General features: G+C 32.8%; 17 protein-coding genes and 2 pseudogenes across 19 annotated transcripts, besides 10 other annotated features; 11 read left to right on the top strand and 8 right to left on the bottom strand.

The window, feature by feature from the left end:
• Positions 1-10,392: part of a mobile genetic element that runs on past the window's edge.
• Positions 1-16,453: part of a mobile genetic element that runs on past the window's edge.
• Positions 1,166-1,639, bottom strand: TVAGG3_0325870 (uncharacterized protein; the record flags this gene model as incomplete). Its single annotated transcript, XM_051230271.1, has 1 exon — positions 1,166-1,639. The coding sequence occupies one exon, from the start codon at positions 1,637-1,639 to the stop codon at positions 1,166-1,168; it is 474 nt and encodes a 157-aa protein (XP_051100001.1).
• On the top strand, positions 1,731-1,984 carry TVAGG3_0325860 (organellar and viral DNA polymerase type B; the record flags this gene model as incomplete). The annotated part of the gene is made up of 1 exon (XM_051230270.1): positions 1,731-1,984. A coding segment is annotated over one exon (254 nt), but the record flags the coding sequence as incomplete, so codon positions are not given.
• Positions 2,634-3,467, top strand: TVAGG3_0325850 (organellar and viral DNA polymerase type B; the record flags this gene model as incomplete). The annotated part of the gene is made up of 1 exon (XM_051230269.1): positions 2,634-3,467. A coding segment is annotated over one exon (834 nt), but the record flags the coding sequence as incomplete, so codon positions are not given.
• TVAGG3_0325840 (organellar and viral DNA polymerase type B) lies at positions 4,311-5,255 on the top strand (the record flags this gene model as incomplete). The annotated part of the gene is made up of 1 exon (XM_051230268.1): positions 4,311-5,255. A coding segment is annotated over one exon (945 nt), but the record flags the coding sequence as incomplete, so codon positions are not given.
• Positions 5,701-6,558, bottom strand: TVAGG3_0325830 (uncharacterized protein; the record flags this gene model as incomplete). Its single annotated transcript, XM_051230267.1, has 1 exon — positions 5,701-6,558. One exon carries the CDS (start codon positions 6,556-6,558, stop codon positions 5,701-5,703), a length of 858 nt encoding a protein of 285 aa, XP_051099997.1.
• Positions 6,583-6,843, bottom strand: TVAGG3_0325820 (uncharacterized protein; the record flags this gene model as incomplete). The annotated part of the gene is made up of 1 exon (XM_051230266.1): positions 6,583-6,843. One exon carries the CDS (start codon positions 6,841-6,843, stop codon positions 6,583-6,585), a length of 261 nt encoding a protein of 86 aa, XP_051099996.1.
• TVAGG3_0325810 (uncharacterized protein) lies at positions 6,976-7,314 on the top strand (the record flags this gene model as incomplete). The annotated part of the gene is made up of 1 exon (XM_051230265.1): positions 6,976-7,314. A coding segment is annotated over one exon (339 nt), but the record flags the coding sequence as incomplete, so codon positions are not given.
• On the top strand, positions 7,342-8,916 carry TVAGG3_0325800 (uncharacterized protein; the record flags this gene model as incomplete). The annotated part of the gene is made up of 1 exon (XM_051230264.1): positions 7,342-8,916. The coding sequence occupies one exon, from the start codon at positions 7,342-7,344 to the stop codon at positions 8,914-8,916; it is 1,575 nt and encodes a 524-aa protein (XP_051099994.1).
• TVAGG3_0325790 (uncharacterized protein) lies at positions 8,947-9,387 on the top strand (the record flags this gene model as incomplete). Its single annotated transcript, XM_001325888.1, has 1 exon — positions 8,947-9,387. One exon carries the CDS (start codon positions 8,947-8,949, stop codon positions 9,385-9,387), a length of 441 nt encoding a protein of 146 aa, XP_001325923.1.
• On the top strand, positions 9,436-9,672 carry TVAGG3_0325780 (uncharacterized protein; the record flags this gene model as incomplete). The annotated part of the gene is made up of 1 exon (XM_001325887.1): positions 9,436-9,672. One exon carries the CDS (start codon positions 9,436-9,438, stop codon positions 9,670-9,672), a length of 237 nt encoding a protein of 78 aa, XP_001325922.1.
• Positions 9,719-10,392: a terminal%2Cinverted (terminal inverted repeat of Maverick-1B transposon ID:TVAGG3_0325770).
• Positions 10,440-10,467: a terminal%2Cinverted (terminal inverted repeat of Mariner transposon ID:TVAGG3_0325740).
• Positions 10,440-11,741: a mobile genetic element.
• Positions 10,520-11,645, bottom strand: TVAGG3_0325750 (annotated as a pseudogene). Its single transcript has one exon. A coding segment is annotated over exon 1 (1,126 nt).
• Positions 11,714-11,741: a terminal%2Cinverted (terminal inverted repeat of Mariner transposon ID:TVAGG3_0325740).
• On the bottom strand, positions 12,052-12,267 carry TVAGG3_0325730 (uncharacterized protein; the record flags this gene model as incomplete). Its single annotated transcript, XM_001325886.1, has 1 exon — positions 12,052-12,267. One exon carries the CDS (start codon positions 12,265-12,267, stop codon positions 12,052-12,054), a length of 216 nt encoding a protein of 71 aa, XP_001325921.1.
• On the top strand, positions 13,225-13,977 carry TVAGG3_0325720 (uncharacterized protein; the record flags this gene model as incomplete). The annotated part of the gene is made up of 1 exon (XM_051230263.1): positions 13,225-13,977. The coding sequence occupies one exon, from the start codon at positions 13,225-13,227 to the stop codon at positions 13,975-13,977; it is 753 nt and encodes a 250-aa protein (XP_051099993.1).
• Positions 14,870-15,385, top strand: TVAGG3_0325710 (uncharacterized protein; the record flags this gene model as incomplete). The annotated part of the gene is made up of 1 exon (XM_051230262.1): positions 14,870-15,385. A coding segment is annotated over one exon (516 nt), but the record flags the coding sequence as incomplete, so codon positions are not given.
• Positions 16,454-16,996: 543 nt separating the features above from the next.
• On the bottom strand, positions 16,997-17,878 carry TVAGG3_0325690 (DNA/RNA polymerases family; the record flags this gene model as incomplete). Its single annotated transcript, XM_051230261.1, has 1 exon — positions 16,997-17,878. The coding sequence occupies one exon, from the start codon at positions 17,876-17,878 to the stop codon at positions 16,997-16,999; it is 882 nt and encodes a 293-aa protein (XP_051099991.1).
• Positions 17,879-19,468: 1,590 nt separating this feature from the next.
• On the bottom strand, positions 19,469-19,946 carry TVAGG3_0325680 (uncharacterized protein; the record flags this gene model as incomplete). Its single annotated transcript, XM_051230260.1, has 1 exon — positions 19,469-19,946. A coding segment is annotated over one exon (478 nt), but the record flags the coding sequence as incomplete, so codon positions are not given.
• A 49-nt stretch (positions 19,947-19,995) lies between these two features.
• On the bottom strand, positions 19,996-20,730 carry TVAGG3_0325670 (uncharacterized protein; the record flags this gene model as incomplete). The annotated part of the gene is made up of 1 exon (XM_051230259.1): positions 19,996-20,730. The coding sequence occupies one exon, from the start codon at positions 20,728-20,730 to the stop codon at positions 19,996-19,998; it is 735 nt and encodes a 244-aa protein (XP_051099989.1).
• A 27-nt stretch (positions 20,731-20,757) lies between these two features.
• Positions 20,758-20,785: a terminal%2Cinverted (terminal inverted repeat of Mariner transposon ID:TVAGG3_0325640).
• Positions 20,758-22,055: a mobile genetic element.
• Positions 20,854-21,975, top strand: TVAGG3_0325650 (annotated as a pseudogene). The gene has a single exon. A coding segment is annotated over exon 1 (1,122 nt).
• Positions 22,028-22,055: a terminal%2Cinverted (terminal inverted repeat of Mariner transposon ID:TVAGG3_0325640).
• Positions 22,054-22,440: a mobile genetic element.
• Positions 22,441-22,896: 456 nt separating this feature from the next.
• Positions 22,897-23,589, top strand: TVAGG3_0325620 (EF-hand family; the record flags this gene model as incomplete). The annotated part of the gene is made up of 1 exon (XM_001325885.2): positions 22,908-23,549. One exon carries the CDS (start codon positions 22,908-22,910, stop codon positions 23,547-23,549), a length of 642 nt encoding a protein of 213 aa, XP_001325920.1.
• Between the last annotated feature and the right edge of the window lie 95 nt (positions 23,590-23,684).

The following is a 23,684-nucleotide window of genomic DNA, read 5'->3' as shown; positions in this document are numbered from 1 at the left end:
CATCAGAGAACACAACAACTGCTATCGTTCATGAAGCCATAAATGAAGAATATGAGTACATACAGTTTAACAAACAACTCCGTCTCATTCGTTCGGTCAAAGACGATATGTACCAAATGCAAAGTATTTTGACAGCATGTTTTGCTCCAGACACTAAACACGCAGACGACTGGTTCAAAAACCAAAGCACACAAGAACTTTTGAGTGAAGCACAGCGAGACGACTTTTTTCTGAAAACAGTGAAGAACAGCGAGACCGACTTCCTTCGGGGTCGCCTAAAACTCATGAAAACAGTGAAATTTCTCTAGACCGACTTTTATCGGCCTTGCATAAAACACATGAAAATCGTAAAAATTTGCCAATAAATTTAAGAGGTTGGTATGTACATAGACTTCTTGTAAATGCTGTTGCAATGTGGGCTTCTCCTCGTTATGCATGGCATGTTTACAACTTCTTGACGAAATTCATAGACAAGAACGTGAAAAGAGCTAGAGAACAAGCATTGAATCCAAAGACAAAAGCATACAGAAAAGAATACCGCGTTCAGTACCAAAAGGAAAGGAAAAGAACTATAAGTATATGATTTATACTGAAGAGATGGAAAATGAAGAAGACAGAGATATGGTTATGTTGCATTTAGTAGAAGAAACAACAAAAGCTTTTACGACCTTGCTAAGATTTACAAATCTGACAGAAACTGGTTCTATCGTGAAAACTTACCGATTTCAATGACCCAAATGAAATAAAAAATGTCAAAAATACTTCCTCAAACACACTATAATATCAAAGGTTGTACAATACTTACATTCAAAGAAGACTTACCTACTGAAAGGAAAAAATAACAGAGTATTTCGATAACTTCAAAGAGGAAGAATGAAAATCTAAGCTAATTTTATTTTTTTTTATAAAATTTTATCTCATATGAAAGAACATGAATTTAGAATATTCGGAACTCATGACAGAAGAGGAGAACGAACAGCATGTAAAAGATTATGCAAAATTTATGAAGACATACAAAGCATTTAAACAATATCTAAATGCTTCTAAAGATTATGCAAAATTTCTGAAGGTATATAAAGCTTATGAAAAAGCGTATGAAAAGTTTATACATTGGGGAATTGTTGTAAAATATCCATATGAAGACTAACCAAAAATATATTTTTGCTTAAATAGCTTCAGGGTCAATTTCTTCAACCATTTCACTTCCTTCGTCAATGTCAATTGAAGCTTCTTCAACCTTTGGTAAGAATTTCTGTATAACATCTTTGTTCGTTATTGTCTTCAGAGATGAAGGATAATATTTCACATTTGTTTCACCCTTCTTATATTCTTTCTGTTCGGAAAGATTCATAGCAATACTGAAGAAGTCAATGTTAGAGTTCTTTATGACAGTATAATGAGTATCTTTGACATTCACGAAGAAACTCTTTTGTTTCAAAACTACTGCTAACTCTTGTGAAGTATAACGTTTGCGGTCAATGACGATAGCTAATGGTCTGACATACTGACCAAACTTAGATTCTTTCACAAACTTCTTGTTAAAGATAACATTAACGTTTGAAGCATTATTGAACTCATTCTTGATGGCATTAGCGAGAGCATTGTATGAAAAGAACTTGCAATCTTGCATGTGTTTCATTATAATAAAAATATTAAATTATTTTGAAAAATAACTTAAAAAAAATCTAATCTAATTTTTTCAAAAATATTTTTTTTATTTCCTACTAAAGATGTATCGGAAGTTGTCTAAGTTAGAACACTCGGAAATAAAACAACTTCTTACAGAAGCTAATATAGATGTTGCAAAGCATTACGCAACAAACAAAAAAGCACTCACTGACTTCATTAAAGACTATAATGGTGCAATAAGTTATGATAGAATTCATGATTACATTAATAACAAAACATTTCCTTTAAATGACGTTGCTATTGACTTATATCATAGACGTTCAGTACCTCATGAAGTAAGAAGAGAAATGTTTGACATAACAAATGCGAACGTTGGTCATACTCGTAAAGCTCTTTCGCATGATGTTCGTCAAGAAATGTTTGACATAACAAATGCGAACGTTGGTCATACTCGTAAAGCTCTTTCGCATGATGTTCGTCAAGAAATGTTTGACATAACAAATGCGAACGTTGGTGAAACAAGAAGAAGAGACGACACACTGAAACAACAGAGAAGAGAGATGTTTAAGAGCGCTATAGAACAAGTTCGCAAAGCTAACGATGTCATTCGTTCCATTGACGACAAACCAAAAGAAGGTGAGAGATGGTTAAAGAAAGATGAAGAGAATAGGAAGAGAAATGTGAAGTCAGGCAATAGACTCATTGACTTTAACATCGAAGCTTTAGATGAACCAAACAGAGACTACTTACACAAACATTTCGGTAAGGTTTTCATGAGACTCTTAGAGAAGATTAAAATAAACTCACAACAGAGATGGATGGTATGTTATAAACTTGGTGGAAAGTATGAATGTTCTACGTTAAACCTCAATAATATTGGAACATTACTACATCAGCTCTTGAAGGAGAACTTTATATCAGAGATAGAAGCAAATGCTGCAGGTATTGTTGAAATGCACTATGACTTCTTCTTGACAAACATAAAGAATCTTACCGAAATAAAGATGTATGATTTAACAGAATATGAAGGCTTAACGATGTCAGATGTAAAGAAAGGCAAACCAAAAAAGAGACCATATAGAGATGAAAGCACACTGACAAATGACCAGAAAGCCATTTTGGAAGCTCTTAAGCAAACAGGAAACCCAGCACTTATAGAAAGCTTTTGGAAAGATAATGGTGAAAAGAAGTTTTATAAGAAGAGAAGCGGTCAGTTCTGGAAGTATCTTTGCACATTACCTATAAATCTTGAACGCTACCAAATCTTCAATGAACTGAACAAAAGAACTGCAACACTTATGACAGAAGACAATTGTTTCGTTTATGCTTGCATTCAGGCTGGAGTAGATGGAGAGACTATTGACCACATGAGAGAAGTCATTCGTGTTAGAGACTTTCCTCAAAGTAAAGTACAAGAAATTTCTGACGCAACAGGTATAGCATTTAATGTTACCATTGGTTATTTCAATGACTCAAGACATAATGAAATAAAGAGATACATACCAAAAGAATGTGAAACTGTTAGAACTATTGACTTACTTCTTGTTGAAGACCACTACATGCTAAACGAAAGATTACCAATGACAACATATTTCATTCGCAACTATATAGAAATTCTCAAAGCTTGTGGTGGAATGAACATTGAGAAACAAATGAAGATTTATACAAAGAGAGAAGATAAATATGTAATTCGTTATGATAGAACAACACCGCTATGGGATGTTATGAAAACATTGTGGGAGTGCAAATATTTCGAACCTATTTCTTATGGAGAACTTTTCACATATACGACTGACTTATATAAACAGAACCTTGCACCATTTAAAGATTTGACATATGCTCCAAAGTATTGTGTACAACTGAAGAAGAAAGCAGAGTCAAAAGAAGTAAATAAAAATAAGTGCAAGTTCATTCCTGAGCACGTTTTCTTTGCTGACTTTGAGTGTAGTACCGATGGCTTTCATAAAGCTTTTAACATATGTTACGACAATGAAGATGGTTCAGTGAGTGAAAGCATTTGGGGTCAGAACTGTGCAACAGAATTTTTGGAGCGACTTCCTGACAAGAGTTTAATATATTTCCATAACCTCAGTTATGATATAAACTTCATCTTAAGACACATGACAGAAGTGAAAGGAACTCCCATCATTAAAGGTTCACGAACAATGCAAATAACTGGCTTATATAAAGGAAGGGCAATTATTATAAAAGACTCTTACAGTGTTATAAATAAGAAGCTTAAACTATTTCCTGCTATGTTTAACTTACAAACAGGACCGAAAGAAGTATTTCCATACAACTACTACAGCAGTGTTTTGTTAGCAAATGACAACAGAACTGGTGTCATTTCTGAAGCATGTAAGTTTGTCAAGGATGCAGATACGTTCATGAAGAACATAGATTCCATCAAAGGTTGCAGAATAGATGAGAACCACTTCGATTTAGAAAAATATAGCTCATTTTATTGCAAACAAGATGTAAGAATTTTAAGAGAAGGTTTTGTTAAGTTCCGCAATGACATATTGAAAGAATTTGATTTAAACGTTTATGACTACGTTAGTATTTGTTCTATTGCTAACAAATTGTTTGAGAACAGAGTGTACTTCCCGAATGGAAATTTATATGACCTCTCAAATAAACCAAGAGAATTTATTTCGAGATGCATTCAAGGTGGAAGATGTATGTTGTCAGATAACATTAAACAAAAGAGCGAAAAGAAACTCATTGCTGATTTCGACGCTGTTTCATTATATCCATCCGCTATAGCAAGACTTTATACTTTAGAAGGTATTCCAAAGGTTATGAAGAAAGAAATGTTAAGCACAGAGTATCTCATGAGACATTTATTTGATGACGACCAAAAGGAACCCATTGGTGAAAAGTTTATGTCTGGCTTCTTTGTTCTCATTAAGATAACAGAGATTGGAATACATAGACACTTTCCTTTAATAGTTTGTGACCCTGAACTAAATCCAGAACTTAATGTTCCCAGAAGTTCAAACACTTGCTGTTTAATGTATGTTGACCATATAACATTACAAGACCTCATAAAATATCAAGGTGTCAAATGTGAAGTGTTGCAAGGATACTATTACGATGGAAACAGAGATATTAGAATAAGAGATGAAGTAAAGAAGTTGTTTGAGTTAAGGTTAAAGTATAAGAAAGAAGGAAATCCTTTGCAAGAAAATATAAAGCTCATTCTGAACAGTATTTATGGCAAAACTATTCTATCTCCTATTGAGTCAAAAATAACCATAGTAAATGACAAAGATGCTATAAGATATGCCATCAGAAACTACAACCATATAGTGAAGTTCGAAGGTTTGGATGGTTCAGATAAAACTATTTTCAAGCTAACGAAAAGTATTTGCAGACACTTTAACTTCTGTCCACTTGGTGTTAACATTCTGTCTATGTCGAAGAGAATAATGTGTGAAGTATTCTGTACTGCTGAGGACTTAGGAATGGACATCTTTTATAGCGATACCGACAGTATGCATCTCTACAATGAAGATATCCCTCGTTTAGCTGAAGAGTTTGAGAAACGTTATGGAAGAGTTCTCATTGGTAAAAACCTTGGTCAATTTCATAGCGACTTTGCAGAAATCACACCTGGAAAACAAAGTTTAGCATACAAGTCAATATTTTGTGGAAAGAAGACTTACATAGACTTACTCACGAATGATTTAAATGAAGTTGCATTTCACTGCAGAATGAAAGGCGTGAAGCAAGATGTTATTGCTTTAACCGCTAATGAAATGTTTCCTGACTCTGTTCAGTGTTTCTATGATGAAGATAAAGGTTTAATGGTTCCGCAAGGAAAATTTGACAAAGACTCTGAGTTCAGTTTATGAAGTTATATAAAGCACTTTATGACGGTCAAGAGATTGCATTCGACTTATGTAAGTCTGCTACACCTGCATTTGAAGAGAAGTTTAACTTTTCTATTCAGACTAAAACAAGCTTTATTCGTAAGTTGAAGTTCTGAGGTCATTTATTTTTGTCAGCAATGAGGTCATTCGTGATAAAAATAAGCCGCTAGCGGCAAGGGCGAAGCCATGAGGTCATTTACAATACTGCGATGGTAGAGTTTAAGAGTTGTGCTTCAATGTAGAGACAGTCCTTATGGTCTGGAGGTAGCAAAACAGGTGCTTTATGGTCATGAGTGGAGAACATGTCTATCCAAAACTCACGATTGAAGCCAGTAAGCTTGTAATACTTAGGATTTGGCAGTGGTGAAGTTCTTGTATGACCAATGAACTCATTTTCAACTCCCTTACTTAAGTTTGAATATAATATAGCTTGCTTTCTATCCCAAATGCCAGGTGTTACAATCTTTGAAAATTCATTTTTCCTCGGAAGCATTGCATAATAATTGAAAACATTTTTGAAGTCATCATTTGGTTCAGAGATTTGAAATCTTATACGTAATGGATTTTCTTTCTCTTTAGCGACTTCATTGAATGGTGAGAATACAATGAATTGACAGTCATGAGTTCCATCTTCATTTTCATTAAATTCATAATGAAAGTCTATAAGTTGTGGCCGACTACCTTCTTCCTTCAGTTGTGCAAGAAACTCACGTAAAGGCTGTAAAGTTTGTACTTCAATGTTGAACTTTTTCTCGAACATCTCATTAAATGAAATCATACATTGCAACAATGTTGTATCGTCTTTAAAGTATTTGTATATGTGAATGTTTTGGGCGCTTAAAGACTGTTCGTCATTTTCTATCTCGACTTGAAGTATAAAGTCAACCTTTCTGAAAGCACGTGTTATATACATAGATGTTATGCCAATGTACTTCTCTTCATTTATGTTCACAATCCAGTCTGTTGGAAACTTAAACGTTACTCTGTTCCCCTTTATTTTGACGTCAGGGTTTTCACTACTGAACGCAACAGATAAAGGTATTTGTCTATACATTTAATTCGGATAAAAATAAACCATTTACTCTTTCTTTGCTTCAGCTTCTTTAGCTTTTGCTTCAGCTTCTTCTCTAGCTTTCTTCGCCAGCAAACGTGGGTTCTTTTGTCTTCCAGCAGCTAATGCAGCAAGTTGTTTTTCACTAAGTTTTCTCTTTGGTCTCTCTGGCTTTTGTTCTTGTTTTTGTTCCTTCAGTTCGGATAAAATTTGCTCACGAATTTCTTTCTTCAATGCTTCAACATCTATGACCCCTTGGGTCTTGTCCGTAGGGCTTGTCTGAGTCATTTGACTGCAGATAAAAAACAAAATTAAAACTTTAACCGATGTAAAATGAGCTTGTCAAAATCAGAGCGAGAGTCTATTATATTAAATGACGCCAGAGGAATACAACATCCTTTCTATTACGTAAGTCAGAGTAAAGATGGTAAAATATACGTAAGAAAAAGAAAGGTTCCATTAGCGAATGCAGAAAGCGACAACATTAAGGTGTATGGCAAGGGTGAAGCCCATGTTAAGCCTTCTATTCAAACTGAAAAGTCAATAGAACAAGAAGAAAAGAAGCCAGATGTACTTTCAATAACGAACCAAGAGCTTATTGCAAAGTTTGTGAATTTCATTGAAAAACAAACCGAGTCAAAGAACCCTGACCCGCCAGTGAAAGAAGTTGAGACAAAAGAGAATGTACAGTTCATTGAAAATGTCAAGAAACAACTTCCACCACGAATGCCAAGAAGAAGAGTGAGAATAATGAAGTAAATAGATATTTTTATCCGAAGTAAATACATGCAGAACGAACAGTTAAACGAATTTACTCCAGCAGAGCATATTCATCAGATTCGCTCATATTTCGATATCATAGACAATGCAGTTCAAATTGGTGACACTAATAGAAAATATTCTGACGCAAAGATTCCATCACAACCTGGAACTGCTAAAGATAACACATGGGTAACATTCAATCTCTCACCTCCTGGTGAAAATATGTTGGACCTTTACAATACATTCATTACGTATAAAATGGAAGGTCAATTTATTGTAGATAAAGAAATTGGTTCAGGTTCCAATAAAACAAACCCACCAGGATTTTGGATTGGTTTCGATGACGCTTTCTATGCAGTTGCTGGATATCAAATCCTTGCAAATGGTCGTATCGTATATTCTCAAGACAACGCAAGAGAAGAAGCATATATAACTTCAAACTCACAAACTACCGAACAAATAAAGAAAGTAGATGTTTTCTCAAAGACTCGACATGAAGATGTATGGAGTCATTCGGGAACATGCAGAACAGGACAAATTGTTAGTGGTCCAATTACAGCAGGAAAATCATTTGATTTTAAGCTTCGTTTAAGAATTCCTGTTAGAAGATTCCTTCCATTAGAAGCTATTCGATTTATTCCAGCTTTTGCAGGAAACATTCAGCTTAAAGTAAAGTTCAGTAGCGACGCCTTACAATGCACATCTATATCTGTAAATGATATCATTGCTTTCAATCCAACTCTTAAAGTTGCATTTGCTTCAGATTCAAATCCACCGACAAATAAATTTGTTCCATGGAATGAACCATTCACTATGATAACGAAGGCAGTAGAAGCTAGTGGAACAGTTACTATTACAACTGTAACCCAGCAACTATTTCGAACAAAGATGGATTTTAATGAATGTTTCATTCATCCAAAGTCATTCTCTTTAGACCCTAACATTTATACAGAACTTGTAGAACATTATACAAACGAGGCTTTATGTTTTCCTGTTAAAGTTATGGATTGGATTCCTATGGACGGTTCATTCTCAAAGAATACAGATAGTTCAAGTGCAACATTTACAGCAGCTTATACGCCTATTAATGTTAAAAGTATTTGGGCACTATTTAGAAAGAAAGACAACTATTATGTTAATTTTGAGAACCCTAAGTTTAAATATCTTCAGCTTTCCATGGGAGCTTATGGAAATATGCCTGCAGAACCCGAAAAATCATATGGACCTGTATTTTATGAAATGGTTGCGAACGCTTGCAATACAAACAATGATATGATAGGATTTAATGAAGATGTTATGAGGTCATTGGTGGATGATGGTAGTGTGGAACATAAATGGGATAGTTATGACAACACACATTTCTTATGTGGTTTTCCAACAGAAGTGGACTTTTGCTTCCAGCAAGGTCAAACATCTACTGCTCCAATAACATACAAATTGTCTGTTAAAGGACCTATTGAACTAGCAACTGAAAATGTACCAAAGCCACTTATTGGATTTATGAGGGATTGTTGCTTTGCCATTCAGGTGCGTGCTAATGGAATCCCCATAATAAGATTAGATGACTATAACTTAGCTACGGACGACAGTGAGGAATAAAGGATGAACGTTTATTTTTAAAGCTTATAAATGAGTTCTTCATCAAGCTCTCGTGAACCTTCACCATCTATGAAACAAACTTTACCAAACGATTATGGAGCACCTATTGAATATTTCTTACGAGCTGCACAATGGCAAAGAGCAGTTTCACCAAGGTTAGGTGTTCCACCAGCTCCTGCCAAAAATAGCATTTGGTCAAGTCCTTATATAAGATATGGTCTCCCACTAGGTTTGCTAGCTACAGCAGGAGCAGTAATGATGTTGAAAAGAAATAAAGCAAATGTTGTAAATAATACTGAAGTAGCTGAAGTTAAACAAACTCCGACACCTTCACAAGCAAAACCTTCAATGACTCCTGAACCTATGGAAGTACAAACTCCTGTTCAAAAGTCAACTCCTAAACCGACTCCAACATTTAAACCAGAACCTACTCCTCAAATAAATCGTAAAACTCCTGCGTTTCCTTACTGAAAAAATAACGTTATTTTTATTTAATATTAAAATTTTTATTTGATTGAAATGACGACTAAAGTCACTGAAGCAATGAAACAAAAGTTTTTGGTAGAATACATTAAATCAGGAACTATTCCGGAAGGTTTTTACATTCATACTATGAAGGATGGTAGAGTTCAGTTTAGAAAGATAAAGCAACCATTAGATAGAGAAGGAATTTTGAGAAAGATTAAACTTCATGAGGACAACATTGCTGAACTTAGGAAGAAGTTAGAAGAGTTGGAGAAAGGAAGAGAGTTATAAAGTAATGAATTCAACAGACCCAAAGGGTCAGAGCCGCAAAGCGGCTAGGGTGAAAAAACAGGTGAAAAAAGAGGTGAGATCTCACCGCTTCACCTAAATTTATTTTTGCGCTATGTTTTCATACGTGTGAGGGTGGTGATATCATTAATTTTTAAGTTTATTTTTTATTTTATTTTTAAGTTTATTTTTATATAAATGACGAAAACTATTGAGATAACAAACTACAACGGTCATGAGTTCAAGAATTTGTTCTTCGTTCCTCGTGAAAATACATTCTATCAGATACGAGGGAGAAAGGGTAAAGTTAGTTTGAGCGTTTATGACTACAAGCATAATGGAAAGTTTATACAAGCATACGATACAAACGGTAAACGTGTTTCATTAGCTTTGTCAAAACTTACAGGTATAAACTATGACAGTGATTTTGACCTATATGAAGAAGAAAGTGAGTCAGAAGATTATGAGCTGTTATGTGAAGCACAGCAATGGGAAGCGCTGCAATACTTTTGTAAGTGAGAACGTTTATTTTTACAGTAGTGAAGTCGTTTGTGAAAACATTAGTGAGGTGAAGTGGTTGGTGGCTTTGTAAATATTTAAGGTTAAGTTAGTGTTGTCGTTGTGTTGTAAAATATATGTTAACGGTTTCGTAAAGTGTCAAATTCACATATCAGGGGTAAGGAGACGCGCAGTGCCTCAGTACCCATGATATGTATACTAACTAATAAAAATTAGAATATAAGTGATAAAATATATTTTTTTAATTAATATAGGGTGTCCAAAGGTGTGTTTAGCACAAACCTGAATACTGCGAATAGAAATAAACAAGTTACATATATATAAAGTTTATTTAAATATAATCACCATTGGATTCAATCACGCGTTCGCAGCGATCGATCCAGGCTTGAAAGACACGCTTTAAATCATCATGAGAAAATTGCTCAAATTGCTCTCTTACAAAATTTTCAAGATCATCTGGACTCGCGAATTCGTGTCCTTCAGCTCTCTTTTTAGCGTGCCGAATAAATAAAAGTCAGAGGGTGCAATATCAGGTGAATAAATTGGGTTTGGAACAACTTTGACATTGTTTTCCACCAAGTAATTCATTACCTTATGACTTTTGTGAACTCTTGAATTATCAAAATGAATTGCAAACTTTTGTTTTTGTTGTTTGGATTTCTCAAACTCATCAGAATTGATAATTTGAGTAAGAACATTGTCAATTAGATACTGAGCATTCATCATATTAGGTTTTTGAAGAATATCAATTGCGATGATGCCATTCACGCCCCAAAAAACCGACAACATCATCATTGGTGTGTCAATTTTTTTTCTTCGGGAATGTTTGCGGATCTTCATCCTTCGGGATCCACATGATTTTGGCTTCTGTTGCATATTGAAACCAAGACTCATCCCCTGTTACTAAAAAGCGAAACTTCTTGGATTGATACGCACGCAATATAGAGAGGAGCTCTTTCGAAGATTGGACTCTAGATTTTTTTGAACTGAATTAAGGTTGTGCGGAACCCAACGTGTATACGCTAGTTTGTAGTTCAAATAATTGTGCAGATAATAACTGACTGTTGTACGTGGTATCTTTGTCATCTCCTCTATCCTTCTGAGTGATGCTCTTGGGTCTTCATCTAGCGCTTGAAGAATTGCTTTGATTTTTCTTTGATCCGGCGATTTTTTGTCAATTTTTATGATGGGCGCCTTTTTGTTCATGAAGTGATACATCCTAACATGATACGTTACAGTGGAATAGCTAGGAGCATCCATACCGAAGCATTTTACCAATGTCTCGTAGATTTTTTTACAGTCTTTGCATTTTTTGCAAGAGCGAGGATGTTTTCTTTATGATTCATTAAAAAAATGAAAAAAATCCCGCCAAAATTTCCCGCGAAACCGCCTCTTGTCTCAAAATTCATTTTATATCCCGGCATGGCGCCAAAATACAACTTACTCATCATATACATATATTCATATTTTTGATTATATATTTATAATCAGCATATATCTCCTTTAATAGTCTCATATAGAGCGCTGTGCTAAACGCACCTTTGGACACCCTATATTAAATCAGAAATGGCGGCGGGATTCTTTAAAAAATTATGGGATGGAATTAAGAAAGCTGCGGGTTGGGTTCATAAAAATATTATTAAACCCGTTGCAAACTTTTTGGCACCAGTAGCGAAAACGGCAGGAACTATCATAGGTGGGGTATTAGGTTCTACTGTAGGTAATCCGGTGATGGGAGCACAAGCAGGTAACGCAGTTGGTGGAATAGCTGAAGGAATACTTAATAAAATAGGAGGTAGATAGTGGAAAAATAAATATGAGATCCTATGGATCATCTCACCGCTTAGCGGCTTAAAATTATTTTTATCTTAGTATCGGTTGTAGTCTTTGATAAACTTTTTCTCCTTTATTTAAAACTTCTCTTATTGGGGCAGCTTTTGGTGTTATTGATTCAGCAACGTCACTAATTGCTTCTTTATTCTTAAATATCCAATTTGCCCCCTTCTTCAATGTTTCCCAAACTTTACTCGCTCCTCTTTTTACTCTATCCCACAGTTTCTTAAATATACCTGCAGCCATAGTTGATTATTTCATTAAAATTAAAAATTCATTTTCATCTTTTAATTTTGATTTTTTATTTATTAATAAATGACGACTAACTATTTGGTGCCAAACACTAAACCGATTAATGGAAATGTGTTTCATTCATTCAAAAAGATAAATGAAATATTCGCAAAGAATGACGGTAGAAGATATTATAGAGAACTTGAAAGTTCATGCTATGACTCTGATGCTCCATATTTTGATGATAAACAAACTCATTTAAGAATTACAAATCCGGCTCATGATGTGAACCAATTAGGTGACACATATATTAAACGCAAAGTTAAAGCAACTCTAGTTTCAAATAAAGCTTTCACATGTGATGCCGCTTTTAAATGCATGCGTTTATTCGTTGGTTACAAATCATCAAATCAAAGCTTTAAACAATTAGAAGTAGAAACGAAAGAGGTGATGCCGGTTATCTTCAGATGGATTGCGCCCATGAATCTTTCGCATTTGCAACATATAAACCAAAATCAGAAAGGAAAGTTAAAAAGTTTGTTCATTCGTTATATAATAATGTTCAAAAATATGATAACTCAGTATGTGGTAAATATATTGACCCTTCAGAAGTTTTCAAGAAAGCAAATGAAGAAGTTGATGTCACTTTTGATATGATTATTCCGGTAAATGATTTGTTAGCATTTCAGGCGTTCGATGATTATCCTAAATCATTTGGTGATATCATTCTTAAATATTATGTTTTCAGGGATACTTTAGTATTTTGTCAGGTTGACCCGTTAAGAGTTGCTGATTTACAAAAATTACGTTTATGAAAAGATAACTGATGAAAATTATGAAAAGATTATGAATCATGTTTATAAATATGATCGCAAATTCCAACAAATTGGACTTCCTGCCAAATTAATTACAAGCTTAGCCGCTACATCTGCTGACGCAACAGTTGATGACGTTATTATTTCATGCACAAAGATGGAAGTTTTAGAGGATAAATGCATTACACCAGGATACGGTTTAATTGAAGAATCAGTTAAAGCAATACCACGTTTATTCAGTAAGGAAGATCCATTCATGATTCCAGCTCAACATATTGACGTTCGTTCACTAAATGGAGGTTGCATCACTCCTGAAGGTATTAGCTCAGATTTCTCATACGCTCTTCATAATGTTACAGATGTTGTGTTAGCATTTCCGAAGAATGCAATGCAAAGAACAGTTTTAGAAAATCCAATGCTTCGAGGTCTTCAGGTCACTATAGATTCCAGAAACTTCCCCGATCAAGCGATGACCACAGTGGGCGACATATTCTTTACACGTATGCTTCAAGCTTCTGATTTAGATGGAGTGTATGAATGCACAGAAGAATACGAGGACTCATTAACTAGACCACTGAATGCAGATGATGGCACGCCATTAGCTAGAACATGGAAAGACCAAACTTCATTCTTATGCACTATTCCAGTTCAACGTGATGGAGCGGGTATATTCTTTGATGGATTAGAAACTTTCAACTCACAAGTTACAGTACAAGTGAAAGCTTATCCAATCATTCAGGGTGAAAATGACACTTACTGTTCAAAGGTGACAAATCCTCCTCAGGTTTGGTTTACTAGGACTACATATTGGACATGGACACCGGATGAAGGTTTGAAATATCATCCAACAGGTACACCACCACAGTATAGAAGTTCATATGATGAAATATTGATGAATAGAAATGTTTAAAATTATAAATTTATTTTTGATTAAATGGATTTAAATTCATCCACCCCTTATGAAGAATTAGCAGGAGTATATAATACATACATAGATGATATGATTAATGAAGCATTGAGTGATAATAGAAATGCTCTATCTAAGGAAAAATTAATGAAAATTCCATATTCTGAATGTTATTTAAATTCAATCACTGCAGCAATTGGTAAACAGAATAAAGGTAAAACATTAACGATATTAAAACAAATTATCATTATTGCTAACACTTCCCCCTATTCACATGTGTTAATTTATATCAACCGTTCAGGTTCACCTTCAGATGATACATTTGAATCTTTAAAGCATTTAATCAAAATTCCAATTATTTATTTATCACAAGAAGAAGCAGAAGATTATTTAAAAAACTTTTTAATGTATAAAGAATTATATAATACAATCAAGAAGCAAGGATTAGAGGATAAAATTATTGATAAACAACGGGATGAATTATTTGAAACACTTTCTATTTCAAATTTTGATAGAGAATTTTTGCATTCACTCATTTTTCTAGATGATGCGGTGAAATCAAAACTAATAACAAATGAGAAATCATATTTTAATCAGTTATTAACTCAATGTCGACACATTCAGTGTTCATTCTTTATGGCTGTTCAATATTTCAAAGCATTAAGCACAAACATTAAATCAAATCTATCAACACTTTTCATTTTCAGCGGGTTTAGTCGTCAACAGTTGAACGTTATGCTTTATCAAGTGAATTTACCAATGAGCATTAATGAACTTTACACACAATATCAGCAATTAGGTGAACATGGGAAAATAATAGTTGATTTAAATAAAGGAAGTGTTAAATTTGATTAACTTTTTATAATTAATTTTTATTTTTTATTTATAATTAAACATGACAGAAATAGCAAATCTTCTACAGGTTCCATTAAAACAAGGAACAAACAAAAAGGGTGCATATAATAGAACTATGAAAGTTCCTGATGGAATGAAAGAATTAGTTCATATTGTTGCTGGTCTTCAAAAAGATGTTAAACAAATGAGAAACGTTTTAACATTACCAGAAGCTCAAGCATATGCCAAACGTCAAGGTCCAAATTGGGAAGCACACGAAGCAGACATTACGGGTCCAAATGGAAAACCTGATGGTATAAATGAAGTTTTCGTTACTGATGGTCAAGGTAATATTAAAGTCATACATGGTTACAAATTAACTATAACTGATTATCCTAAACGTAAAGCATATAATGAACGTTATCCTATGCAATTTGATGAAAATGGAAAAGCTGTTAAACAATACATTGGAGAAGGTGAAAATGGTCCAATTAATTCATACCGTTATAATCCATATTCTTATTTCAATGAAGAATTAAATGCTATTGAAGAGGGACCGGATGGATTACCACGATATTCTAACCAGTTTGATGGTCGATATGCAAATATTAGACCTGAAATTTCAGCTAAGAAATTCTTTAAAGTTGCTTTATTCGATCCAGTTTTCGCAAATGTTAAAGATGAACTTAAACATCAATTCCAACCAATTATAGTAGCAAGAATTGCATCAGGTGCTTTATCTCAAGCATTCAAAGATTTAATTAAGAAACCATTATATCAGCAACGAGGTTTAACTTATGATTTAGTTAAGGAATCAGATAAAAGAAAATTTGAGAAATCAGATGATTATAAGAATGCAATTAATGAATATATTAGGTCTATTAATTACAATGAACCAGCTAAAAATCAACTTCAAGAACAAATACAGGAATAATAGATTCAAAACTTCCGGCAAAATAAAAGTTTAAATATATTTTTTATTCGATTATAAATGAGAAGACGTTTCACTAGTCAAAAGAACACTAACGCAAAAGCAGAGATTACGGTTGGTTATAACGTAAATGATGATAAATCACGAATTATTCAAAATGTTAAAGTTAATGTTAGCCCTGAATTAACAAGGTCAGCAACTCAACCAAATTTATTAACTCGTGACTTACCGAAAAAGGAGGAGGAGCAAAATAAAGAAGATGGAGACCCAATCATTTTATCTGAACCCGGTAAAGAACCTGTTGAAATTCCCACTTATCCAACATACCCCCACCTCTTTCGTCAAACATCGAGAACCCATATAAAATAGACATTAATTCTGAATTAATGAAAATTTACCGTGATATAATAATTAATAACTATGATTCAATAATAAATTTAATTGATCAATCCGGTTTAATTATTTTACCTTATGAATCATTAATTCACATTATCGCCATTCTTTGTGATGTTCAAGATTCAGACGTTAAGATTCAATTTTTCATAGATGATGAGGTTTCATGCTGCGGAACAGTTGCAAAAATAAATCCTATAAAGGATATTAGCACAATTAAGATATCAAAGAACGGAACAACAACTGAACTTCATTTAACATATAATGATATTTATAATAAAATAGTTGATGAATATAAAATCACTTGAAAAATTCTTTGTTAAGGCTATTTAATATTCAAGCATTAACATTATCGAATAATAATCCTTTGAATCATAATCAATAATAATTGACCTTTCACCAGTTTCTATCGTTTGTTTTATTTCTTTTTGTTCCCCACTATCCGGATCGGTCATTGTAATTGTTTTTGTTATAGTATCAGCTTTATCTTTAACTTCAATCTTTTTTCCATCGGGATATTTAAACCAAAATTCCAAAAATTCGATATTGTCAATCTGTTCATATTTTAATCTATCAATTACATTTTTAATACCATCTGAAAATCTTATGAAATGGTCATTATATGGGTTTGATTGAACTAAATTTGAATGAAGTGAAATATAACCTGTTGATGAATATGACATTGACTCATATTTTCTGAAAACACTAAAATTTATAACATGAATGAATTTCTTATTCGTTGAATTTATGAATTCTTGAGGTAATCTTATTCTAGTTTTATTTATCACTGGAAAATAATGCTTTACCATATTTTTAATCGTAATAAAAAATGTCAATTATCAATATTATTTCGAATCAATGAACTCAACAAATCCAGCTGATGAAATGAAAACGATTAACATCCATGCATTTATACATAAAATCATAAATGAAAACTAAATACCAGTATTTTGCGTTATCTAAAGTGAAGAATGCCTCTTGTAAACATGTATCACATCTATAAAATCTATCTTTAAGCATCACTTGATATGTATCCTCACCTATTTCTCTTATGTTTTTAAACTTATTTGACATACATGCAACGCGTGCCTTCTGTGCATTCATTATTTTAGTCTTTGCGTAATTTTGCGTATTCATTGCATCGTAACCATATGATCCATTAAGTGAAATCTTGCAAAATAAACTTTTTCCTTTATTTCCTTCTAATTCAGCCTTTTGTCTTTCGTTCATAAATTTGTTCGCAAATTCATTAAAACAAGTGTTTTTCGTAAATGTTAAAATTGATTGAATATCATCGATGATAAAATGAAATCTGTCTATTAGATACCAAAGATAATAAGAAGAAAATGGTTGATATTGGTTGTGTGTTGATGCTAACTGAGTTAATTTCCTCTGTTTCTGGTCAACTGGTAGATTGTTTAATTTCATGTAATTATACATAAAACTACCAATTGTTTTTTCATCTGTGATAATATCTAAGTTTCTTATTATCGGTAAAAAGTTTATGTAATCATTAATGTATTTTTCATCAATGTGACCCTTTACTTCAGCCACGAATAAAGTATTTTTCTTTCTAATAATTCCCAATGCTTTTGCTTTCTTTGTTGCTGTATCACAAATGATAACACCATTCAATCTTCCCGGCATATACATTTTATGGTCAGTATATTGAATGAAATCATGAGGATTAGATGAAAATGATGAAGGATATAATGAATTAAAATCAACACCAACGAAATGAGTCATAATGTTGGTGGTGTCCTCATTTGATACAGTTTTAGTTTCTGGATTATATGCAAGTTTATTAATGTGCGTGATTCCTTTAAGATTTACTCTATGTTGAACATTTGATAAACCACCAGTAATTCCATTACGGAGAATGTGATAAGCTTCAACTGAATCTAAAGTCATTGGTAAATTATTTTTTAATGCATAATTTCTTAAATTGATTCTTAAACGTTGAACATCTTCATCTTTATTTGATTTCACGACATTGCAATAACAACACATTAACTGACAATTTTCTTTGGTATGTGGTTTTTCATTATCTATTCTATCCAATGTTGGTTTATTTGCATATGTAAACGCTTTACCACACATTTTGCATTTAGATGAAAGGATTAAATCGTGATAGTATTGAAAATCATCCATTGAAACATTATTTTTAGTATCTCTTCTTCTGCTTTTTCATCTTGTTTCTTATATGATTCAATTTTATATTTCCAATACTTTTTCGTTAATTCAAAACTTGATTCTATCTCTTCCTCAGGATATTTTTCATTAGGATTAAAGTCTTTATATGCTAAAGCGTAACGAATCATTGAAGCATTCGATGATAAAGAAAGATTATGAAGCATATCAATTTTATAAACAAATGTTTCTTCAATAATTTTATCGATTGGGTCAATCATAATTTCAACATCTTTATTGCAATAATGAATAAAATATTCTAATTTATTCTTAAAATTTTTAGCATCATTGAGATATATTTGATAATCACTATCTGATATAGTTTCTTGAGTTAATGCTGAATAAAATGAATCTTTCGTGAATGGTTCCTCTTTATATAATTCTTCTTCGTAATTTTCCCACGTGATGAATTGATAAGGGAAAAAGGATTTAACACGTGATTTATTGTTTCCGAAATCTTGAGTGAATTGGTCTAATGTCCACCCGCTATATAATTTCTGATGTCAATAAATCTCAATTCATATGGAGCGTTTGTTTTCTTTACAATGATTTGCTTAAATTGAGAAGATGAACCCAGCATTGATTTTATTTTCCATTTTGCAGTGTTTAAATCACGAAGAATTAAATTTAAATCAAACTTTCCCGAATTAAAACCTATGATATTCACTTTATTGAATTCCTCATCTAGAAGTTCTTTAAATGCTTCCTTCTGTTTTTCATTTAATGTATGGGACAAAGGCCCCGCCGTTTGCGGCTTCATTAATTCTTCATATTGTTCAATGTTTGATTTAGCAACTAATGAACAGGTTGAAAATAAAAACTCAATCCAATCAGAAATAAAAGAATCACTCGAAGTTAAGCAAAAATTCCTCGTATATGTTTTATCATTTAATTTAACCGTTGATGATACCATGAATGGTTTTAAGTAAGCGTTCAAAGTTGCACACTCAGAAAGTTGTAATTCTTCTTTAGTCTCTAATGTTTCAAAGTCAAAAGTAATATAATATCTTGTCGGTTTATAATATTTCTGCAAATTGTGAGCTAATAACCACTGATATATCTTCTGTTTCGTAATATGTGGTGCATATGGTTGCTGGGTCTTTTGCAATTGAATGTCTTGAATTAATCTTCCATTATTTTCTTTACATTTCTCACAATGCTTTAAAAATCTTCTTTGGTTTTTCCTTTCTGGATCATCACGGATAGAATAAACTTCTTCTTTACAATATGGACAAACTTTATAGCCGGTGAGTGCTTCAACGTCTGTTATTCTGTCAGCGTGAAGTTTTCCACATGGACTCTGTGTTAATAAAATATTTACTGTTTCAAATTCTGGATCTATCATTATTGAATCCACTAATGGAAAGTCTACCTTATTTATGTCCACGTCTTCTGGTTGAGGATCACAATAATAGAAATCAATATTAACATTTAACATTCTCGCTAATCTCTCACTTTCTGATGAAATGTCAAACCCTTCATATGCATCTATTGCTTCATTTAAATAGCTTCTACGAGTTTTAGGATTAACACCATCAGGAATGTTATAGAAGCGTTTAAATAACCTTCTACCTTCTGCTCTAATTTGATTATCATTCATTTTAGCTGTTCCGTTTTTGTTCATTTATGTAAGAATAAAAAATTAAAAAATAAATAAAAATAAAGTTTATTTTTTAAAGCCCATAAAATGAATTAAGAACACATAAATTTTTATCATCTGCGACGTGACGAATACATTTTAATTTACTCAAGAATGCGTACCCTGATACATTAAATCTAATTCCTGTCTTATTTAATTTCACAACTTTGAAAAGGAATGCATGAATAGCTATAAAATGATGAGAAGATGTTTTATGGGTTGCTTCCATTTTTTCTGAAATAAATGAATAAATATAATGCTTATACGTTTTCATATCTTTTATATTCTTAATAACGAATGGTATAGACCTTTCAACTTCATCTTCCTTCGGTGCTGTTCTTTCATATGAAACATTATTGGTATCTTCAATAATGAAACCGCAATCACACAAAATTTTATATGTTCCAATGGTTTCTTTTGATATTTTATCTAATAAATCAAAAACTTTATCAACACCTGTGCATTTATTTAAATAATAATTTGTGTAAATATCATGATCTTCTTTCTTAATCGTATTAGTTGCATATGTCACGTTTTTAAGAGCTTTTTTGAATTTCTCAGAATCTAAAGGTGGTGAAAGTAGGATACAGGGGTATCCTTCATTATCAATAAATTGTAACTTATGTTTACGAATAAATTTAGTACCTTCTTCTGAAAGTGTTTCGTCTATTTCACCATCTAATAAATTTTGTGTTGATTCTGAGACATAATTTTTATATCTTTCTTCATGAGATTTCTGAACTTCTGATTCTGAAGCTGGGATATTCATTAAACCCTCTACTTCATTTTCATTATATAGGGTGTCCAAAGGTGCGTTTAGCACAGCGCTCTATATGAGACTATTAAAGGAGATATATGCTGATTATAAATATATAATCAAAAATATGAATATATGTATATGATGAGTAAGTTGTATTTTGGCGCCATGCCGGGATATAAAATGAATTTTGAGACAAGAGGCGGTTTCGCGGGAAATTTTGGCGGGATTTTTTTCATTTTTTTAATGAATCATAAAGAAAACATCCTCGCTCTTGCAAAAAAATGCAAAGACTGTAAAAAATCTACGAGACATTGGTAAAATGCTTCAGTATGGATGCTCCTAGCTATTCCACTGTGACGTATCATGTTAGGATGTATCACTTCATGACCAAAAAGGCGCCCATCATAAAAATTGACAAAAAATCGCCGGATCAAAGAAAAATCAAAGCAATTCTTCAAGCGCTAGATGAAGACCCAAGAGCATCACTCAGAAGGATAGAGGAGATGACAAAGATACCACGTACAACAGTCAGTTATTATCTGCACAATTATTTGAACTACAAACTAGCGTATACACGTTGGGTTCCGCACAACCTTAATTCAGTTCAAAAAAATCTAGAGTCCAATCTTCGAAAGAGCTCCTCTCTATATTGCGTGCGTATCAATCCAAGAAGTTTCGCTTTTTAGTAACAGGGGATGAGTCTTGTTTCAATATGCAACAGAAGCCAAAATCATGTGGATCCCGAAGGATGAAGATCCGCAAACATTCCCGAAGAAAAAAATTGACACACCAATGATGATGTTGTCGGTTTTTTGGGGCGTGAATGGCATCATCGCAATTGATATTCTTCAAAACCTAATACGATGAATGCTCAGTATCTAATTGACAATGTTCTTACTCAAATTATCAATTCTGATGAGTTTGAGAAATCCAAACAACAAAAAACAAAAGTTTGCAATTCATTTTGATAATTCAAGAGTTCACAAAAGTCATAAGGTAATGAATACTTGTTGGAAAACAATGTCAAAGTTGTTCCAAACCCAATTTATTCACCTGATATTGCACCCTCTGACTTTTATTTATTCGGCACGCTAAAAAAGAGCTGAAGGACGCGAATTCGCGAGTCCAGATGATCTTGAAAATTTTGTAAGAGAGCAATTTGAGCAATTTTCTCATGATGATTTAAAGCGTGTCTTTCAAGCCTGGATCGATCGCTGCGAACGCGTGATTGAATCCAATGGTGATTATATTTAAATAAACTTTATATATATGTAACTTGTTTATTTCTATTCGCAGTATTCAGGTTTGTGCTAAACACACCTTTGGACACCCTATATTTTTCAACTTCTCTTAATTCCTTAATTTTTTCATCTATTTCATCTCTTATTTTTTTCAGTCTTTCATTTTCATCGTATTCATCATCTTTAATCCGTTCTTCATAATATTCAGGGAAAACATCAGGTTCTTTAGGTTTTTCTTCTTCAGATGTGGGATATAAGAAATTTATAACATCATCTTTATTCATTTTTCCATCATAATCTAAATCATTTAATAACTCGGCAAATTTTTTACAATTTCTTAAATAATATTTATCAACTTCATAACCCGCCTCCTCTAATATATCCTTTATTTCCTCGTTTGTGAATCCTAATTTTTTAACGTTGTTAGTTTTGACGTTCATTTCATACAAAATAAAAAAATAAATTATTCAAAAATGTAAGACATGAATTTTTAAATCATGATTTACTTCAAAACGTAAGAATAAAAAGCGTAAGAATCATACATTTATTTTATCGATTGTATGAAAATTACTTACAAAATCGGTCAATATTGTGTGAATTCTTACGATTACAAAAAAAGTCACTAAACCCTTCATACCCTACTACTACAATCTTGTGAAAAAGTAGAAATAAAAAAATCGAGAATGTTAAATTATCGATGATGTTTTATATGGCATGATATTTTCCTACTAATTTTTCAATTAATCGTTGTTTTTTCAAAACTAATTAGTTTTCATAAGAATAGTGTCGCTTTATATCATGTGACTGTACAAATGAGCTTCCAAACTTTATCGAGAATTTCAAATTTGCTTTTTGAAATAGAGAGGTTTTGATTATTTAACTTCCTCAATTTTTCTGTAGTCATTCAAAAATGTTATATAAATCGGTTGTTTATTTTTCTCTTCGATGCCTATCGATAAATCTAAGATTGCTAACTTCAATGAAATCTGGGCTAGATTCGATCCTGATGGAAAGAATATTCTCAAGAAGAAGAAGTTCCATGAGTTCATTCAAGCCTTTATGATCGAGAACTGGGAATCATCAATGGCCTCCAGACCATATATTGATAATGAAGATGCAGATATTAAGGAAGATGAGGATCCTGATCATCCACGTCCACTCAAATTTATCGGTGTCAAAGAATTTAGCGAAAGATGTACAAACTTCCTTTACGATTCTTTAGATATTAATAATGAAGGTTTTGTTACCCAGAAGCAATGCCTTCACTGCGTGAAAGGCCTCTCTGGTTATCTCCAAGGCTTCGAACTTAAAGTTTACTTCCGTGTTCTCGACACAGACCGTGACCAGAAGGTTACAAGAAAACAAATTGTTAAAATGAAATACCTCTTAGGCCTCCCATATTCTGAATCAACCATGTTAAAGAACTTTGATAATAAATTAGGCAAAGAATTCAAGAAGGTCAACTTTAAGAAGTTCTATTACCTCTTCAAGGACCGTCCAACAGAAGAAGACACTGCCTATGATCCAAAGCTTTTCACACTTAAGGAAACTGATGAAGGCAAAGGCGGATGCTGCTTACTTATTTGAACTAGATCTATTACTAAACTCATTGTTTCAATAATATTAATTTCCCATAGTTTTTTCTCATGCTTTTAAATTAACGGACATGCAAAATAAATTTGCCGGAGCAAAAGTTATCTGCTTGGACCATTTTCCATATCA

The sequence above is a fragment of the Trichomonas vaginalis genome, chromosome V (assembly GCF_026262505.1).
Source record: "Trichomonas vaginalis G3 chromosome V, whole genome shotgun sequence".
NCBI lineage: Eukaryota > Parabasalia > Trichomonadida > Trichomonadidae > Trichomonas > Trichomonas vaginalis.
This window is presented reverse-complemented; position numbering and strand designations above follow the sequence as displayed.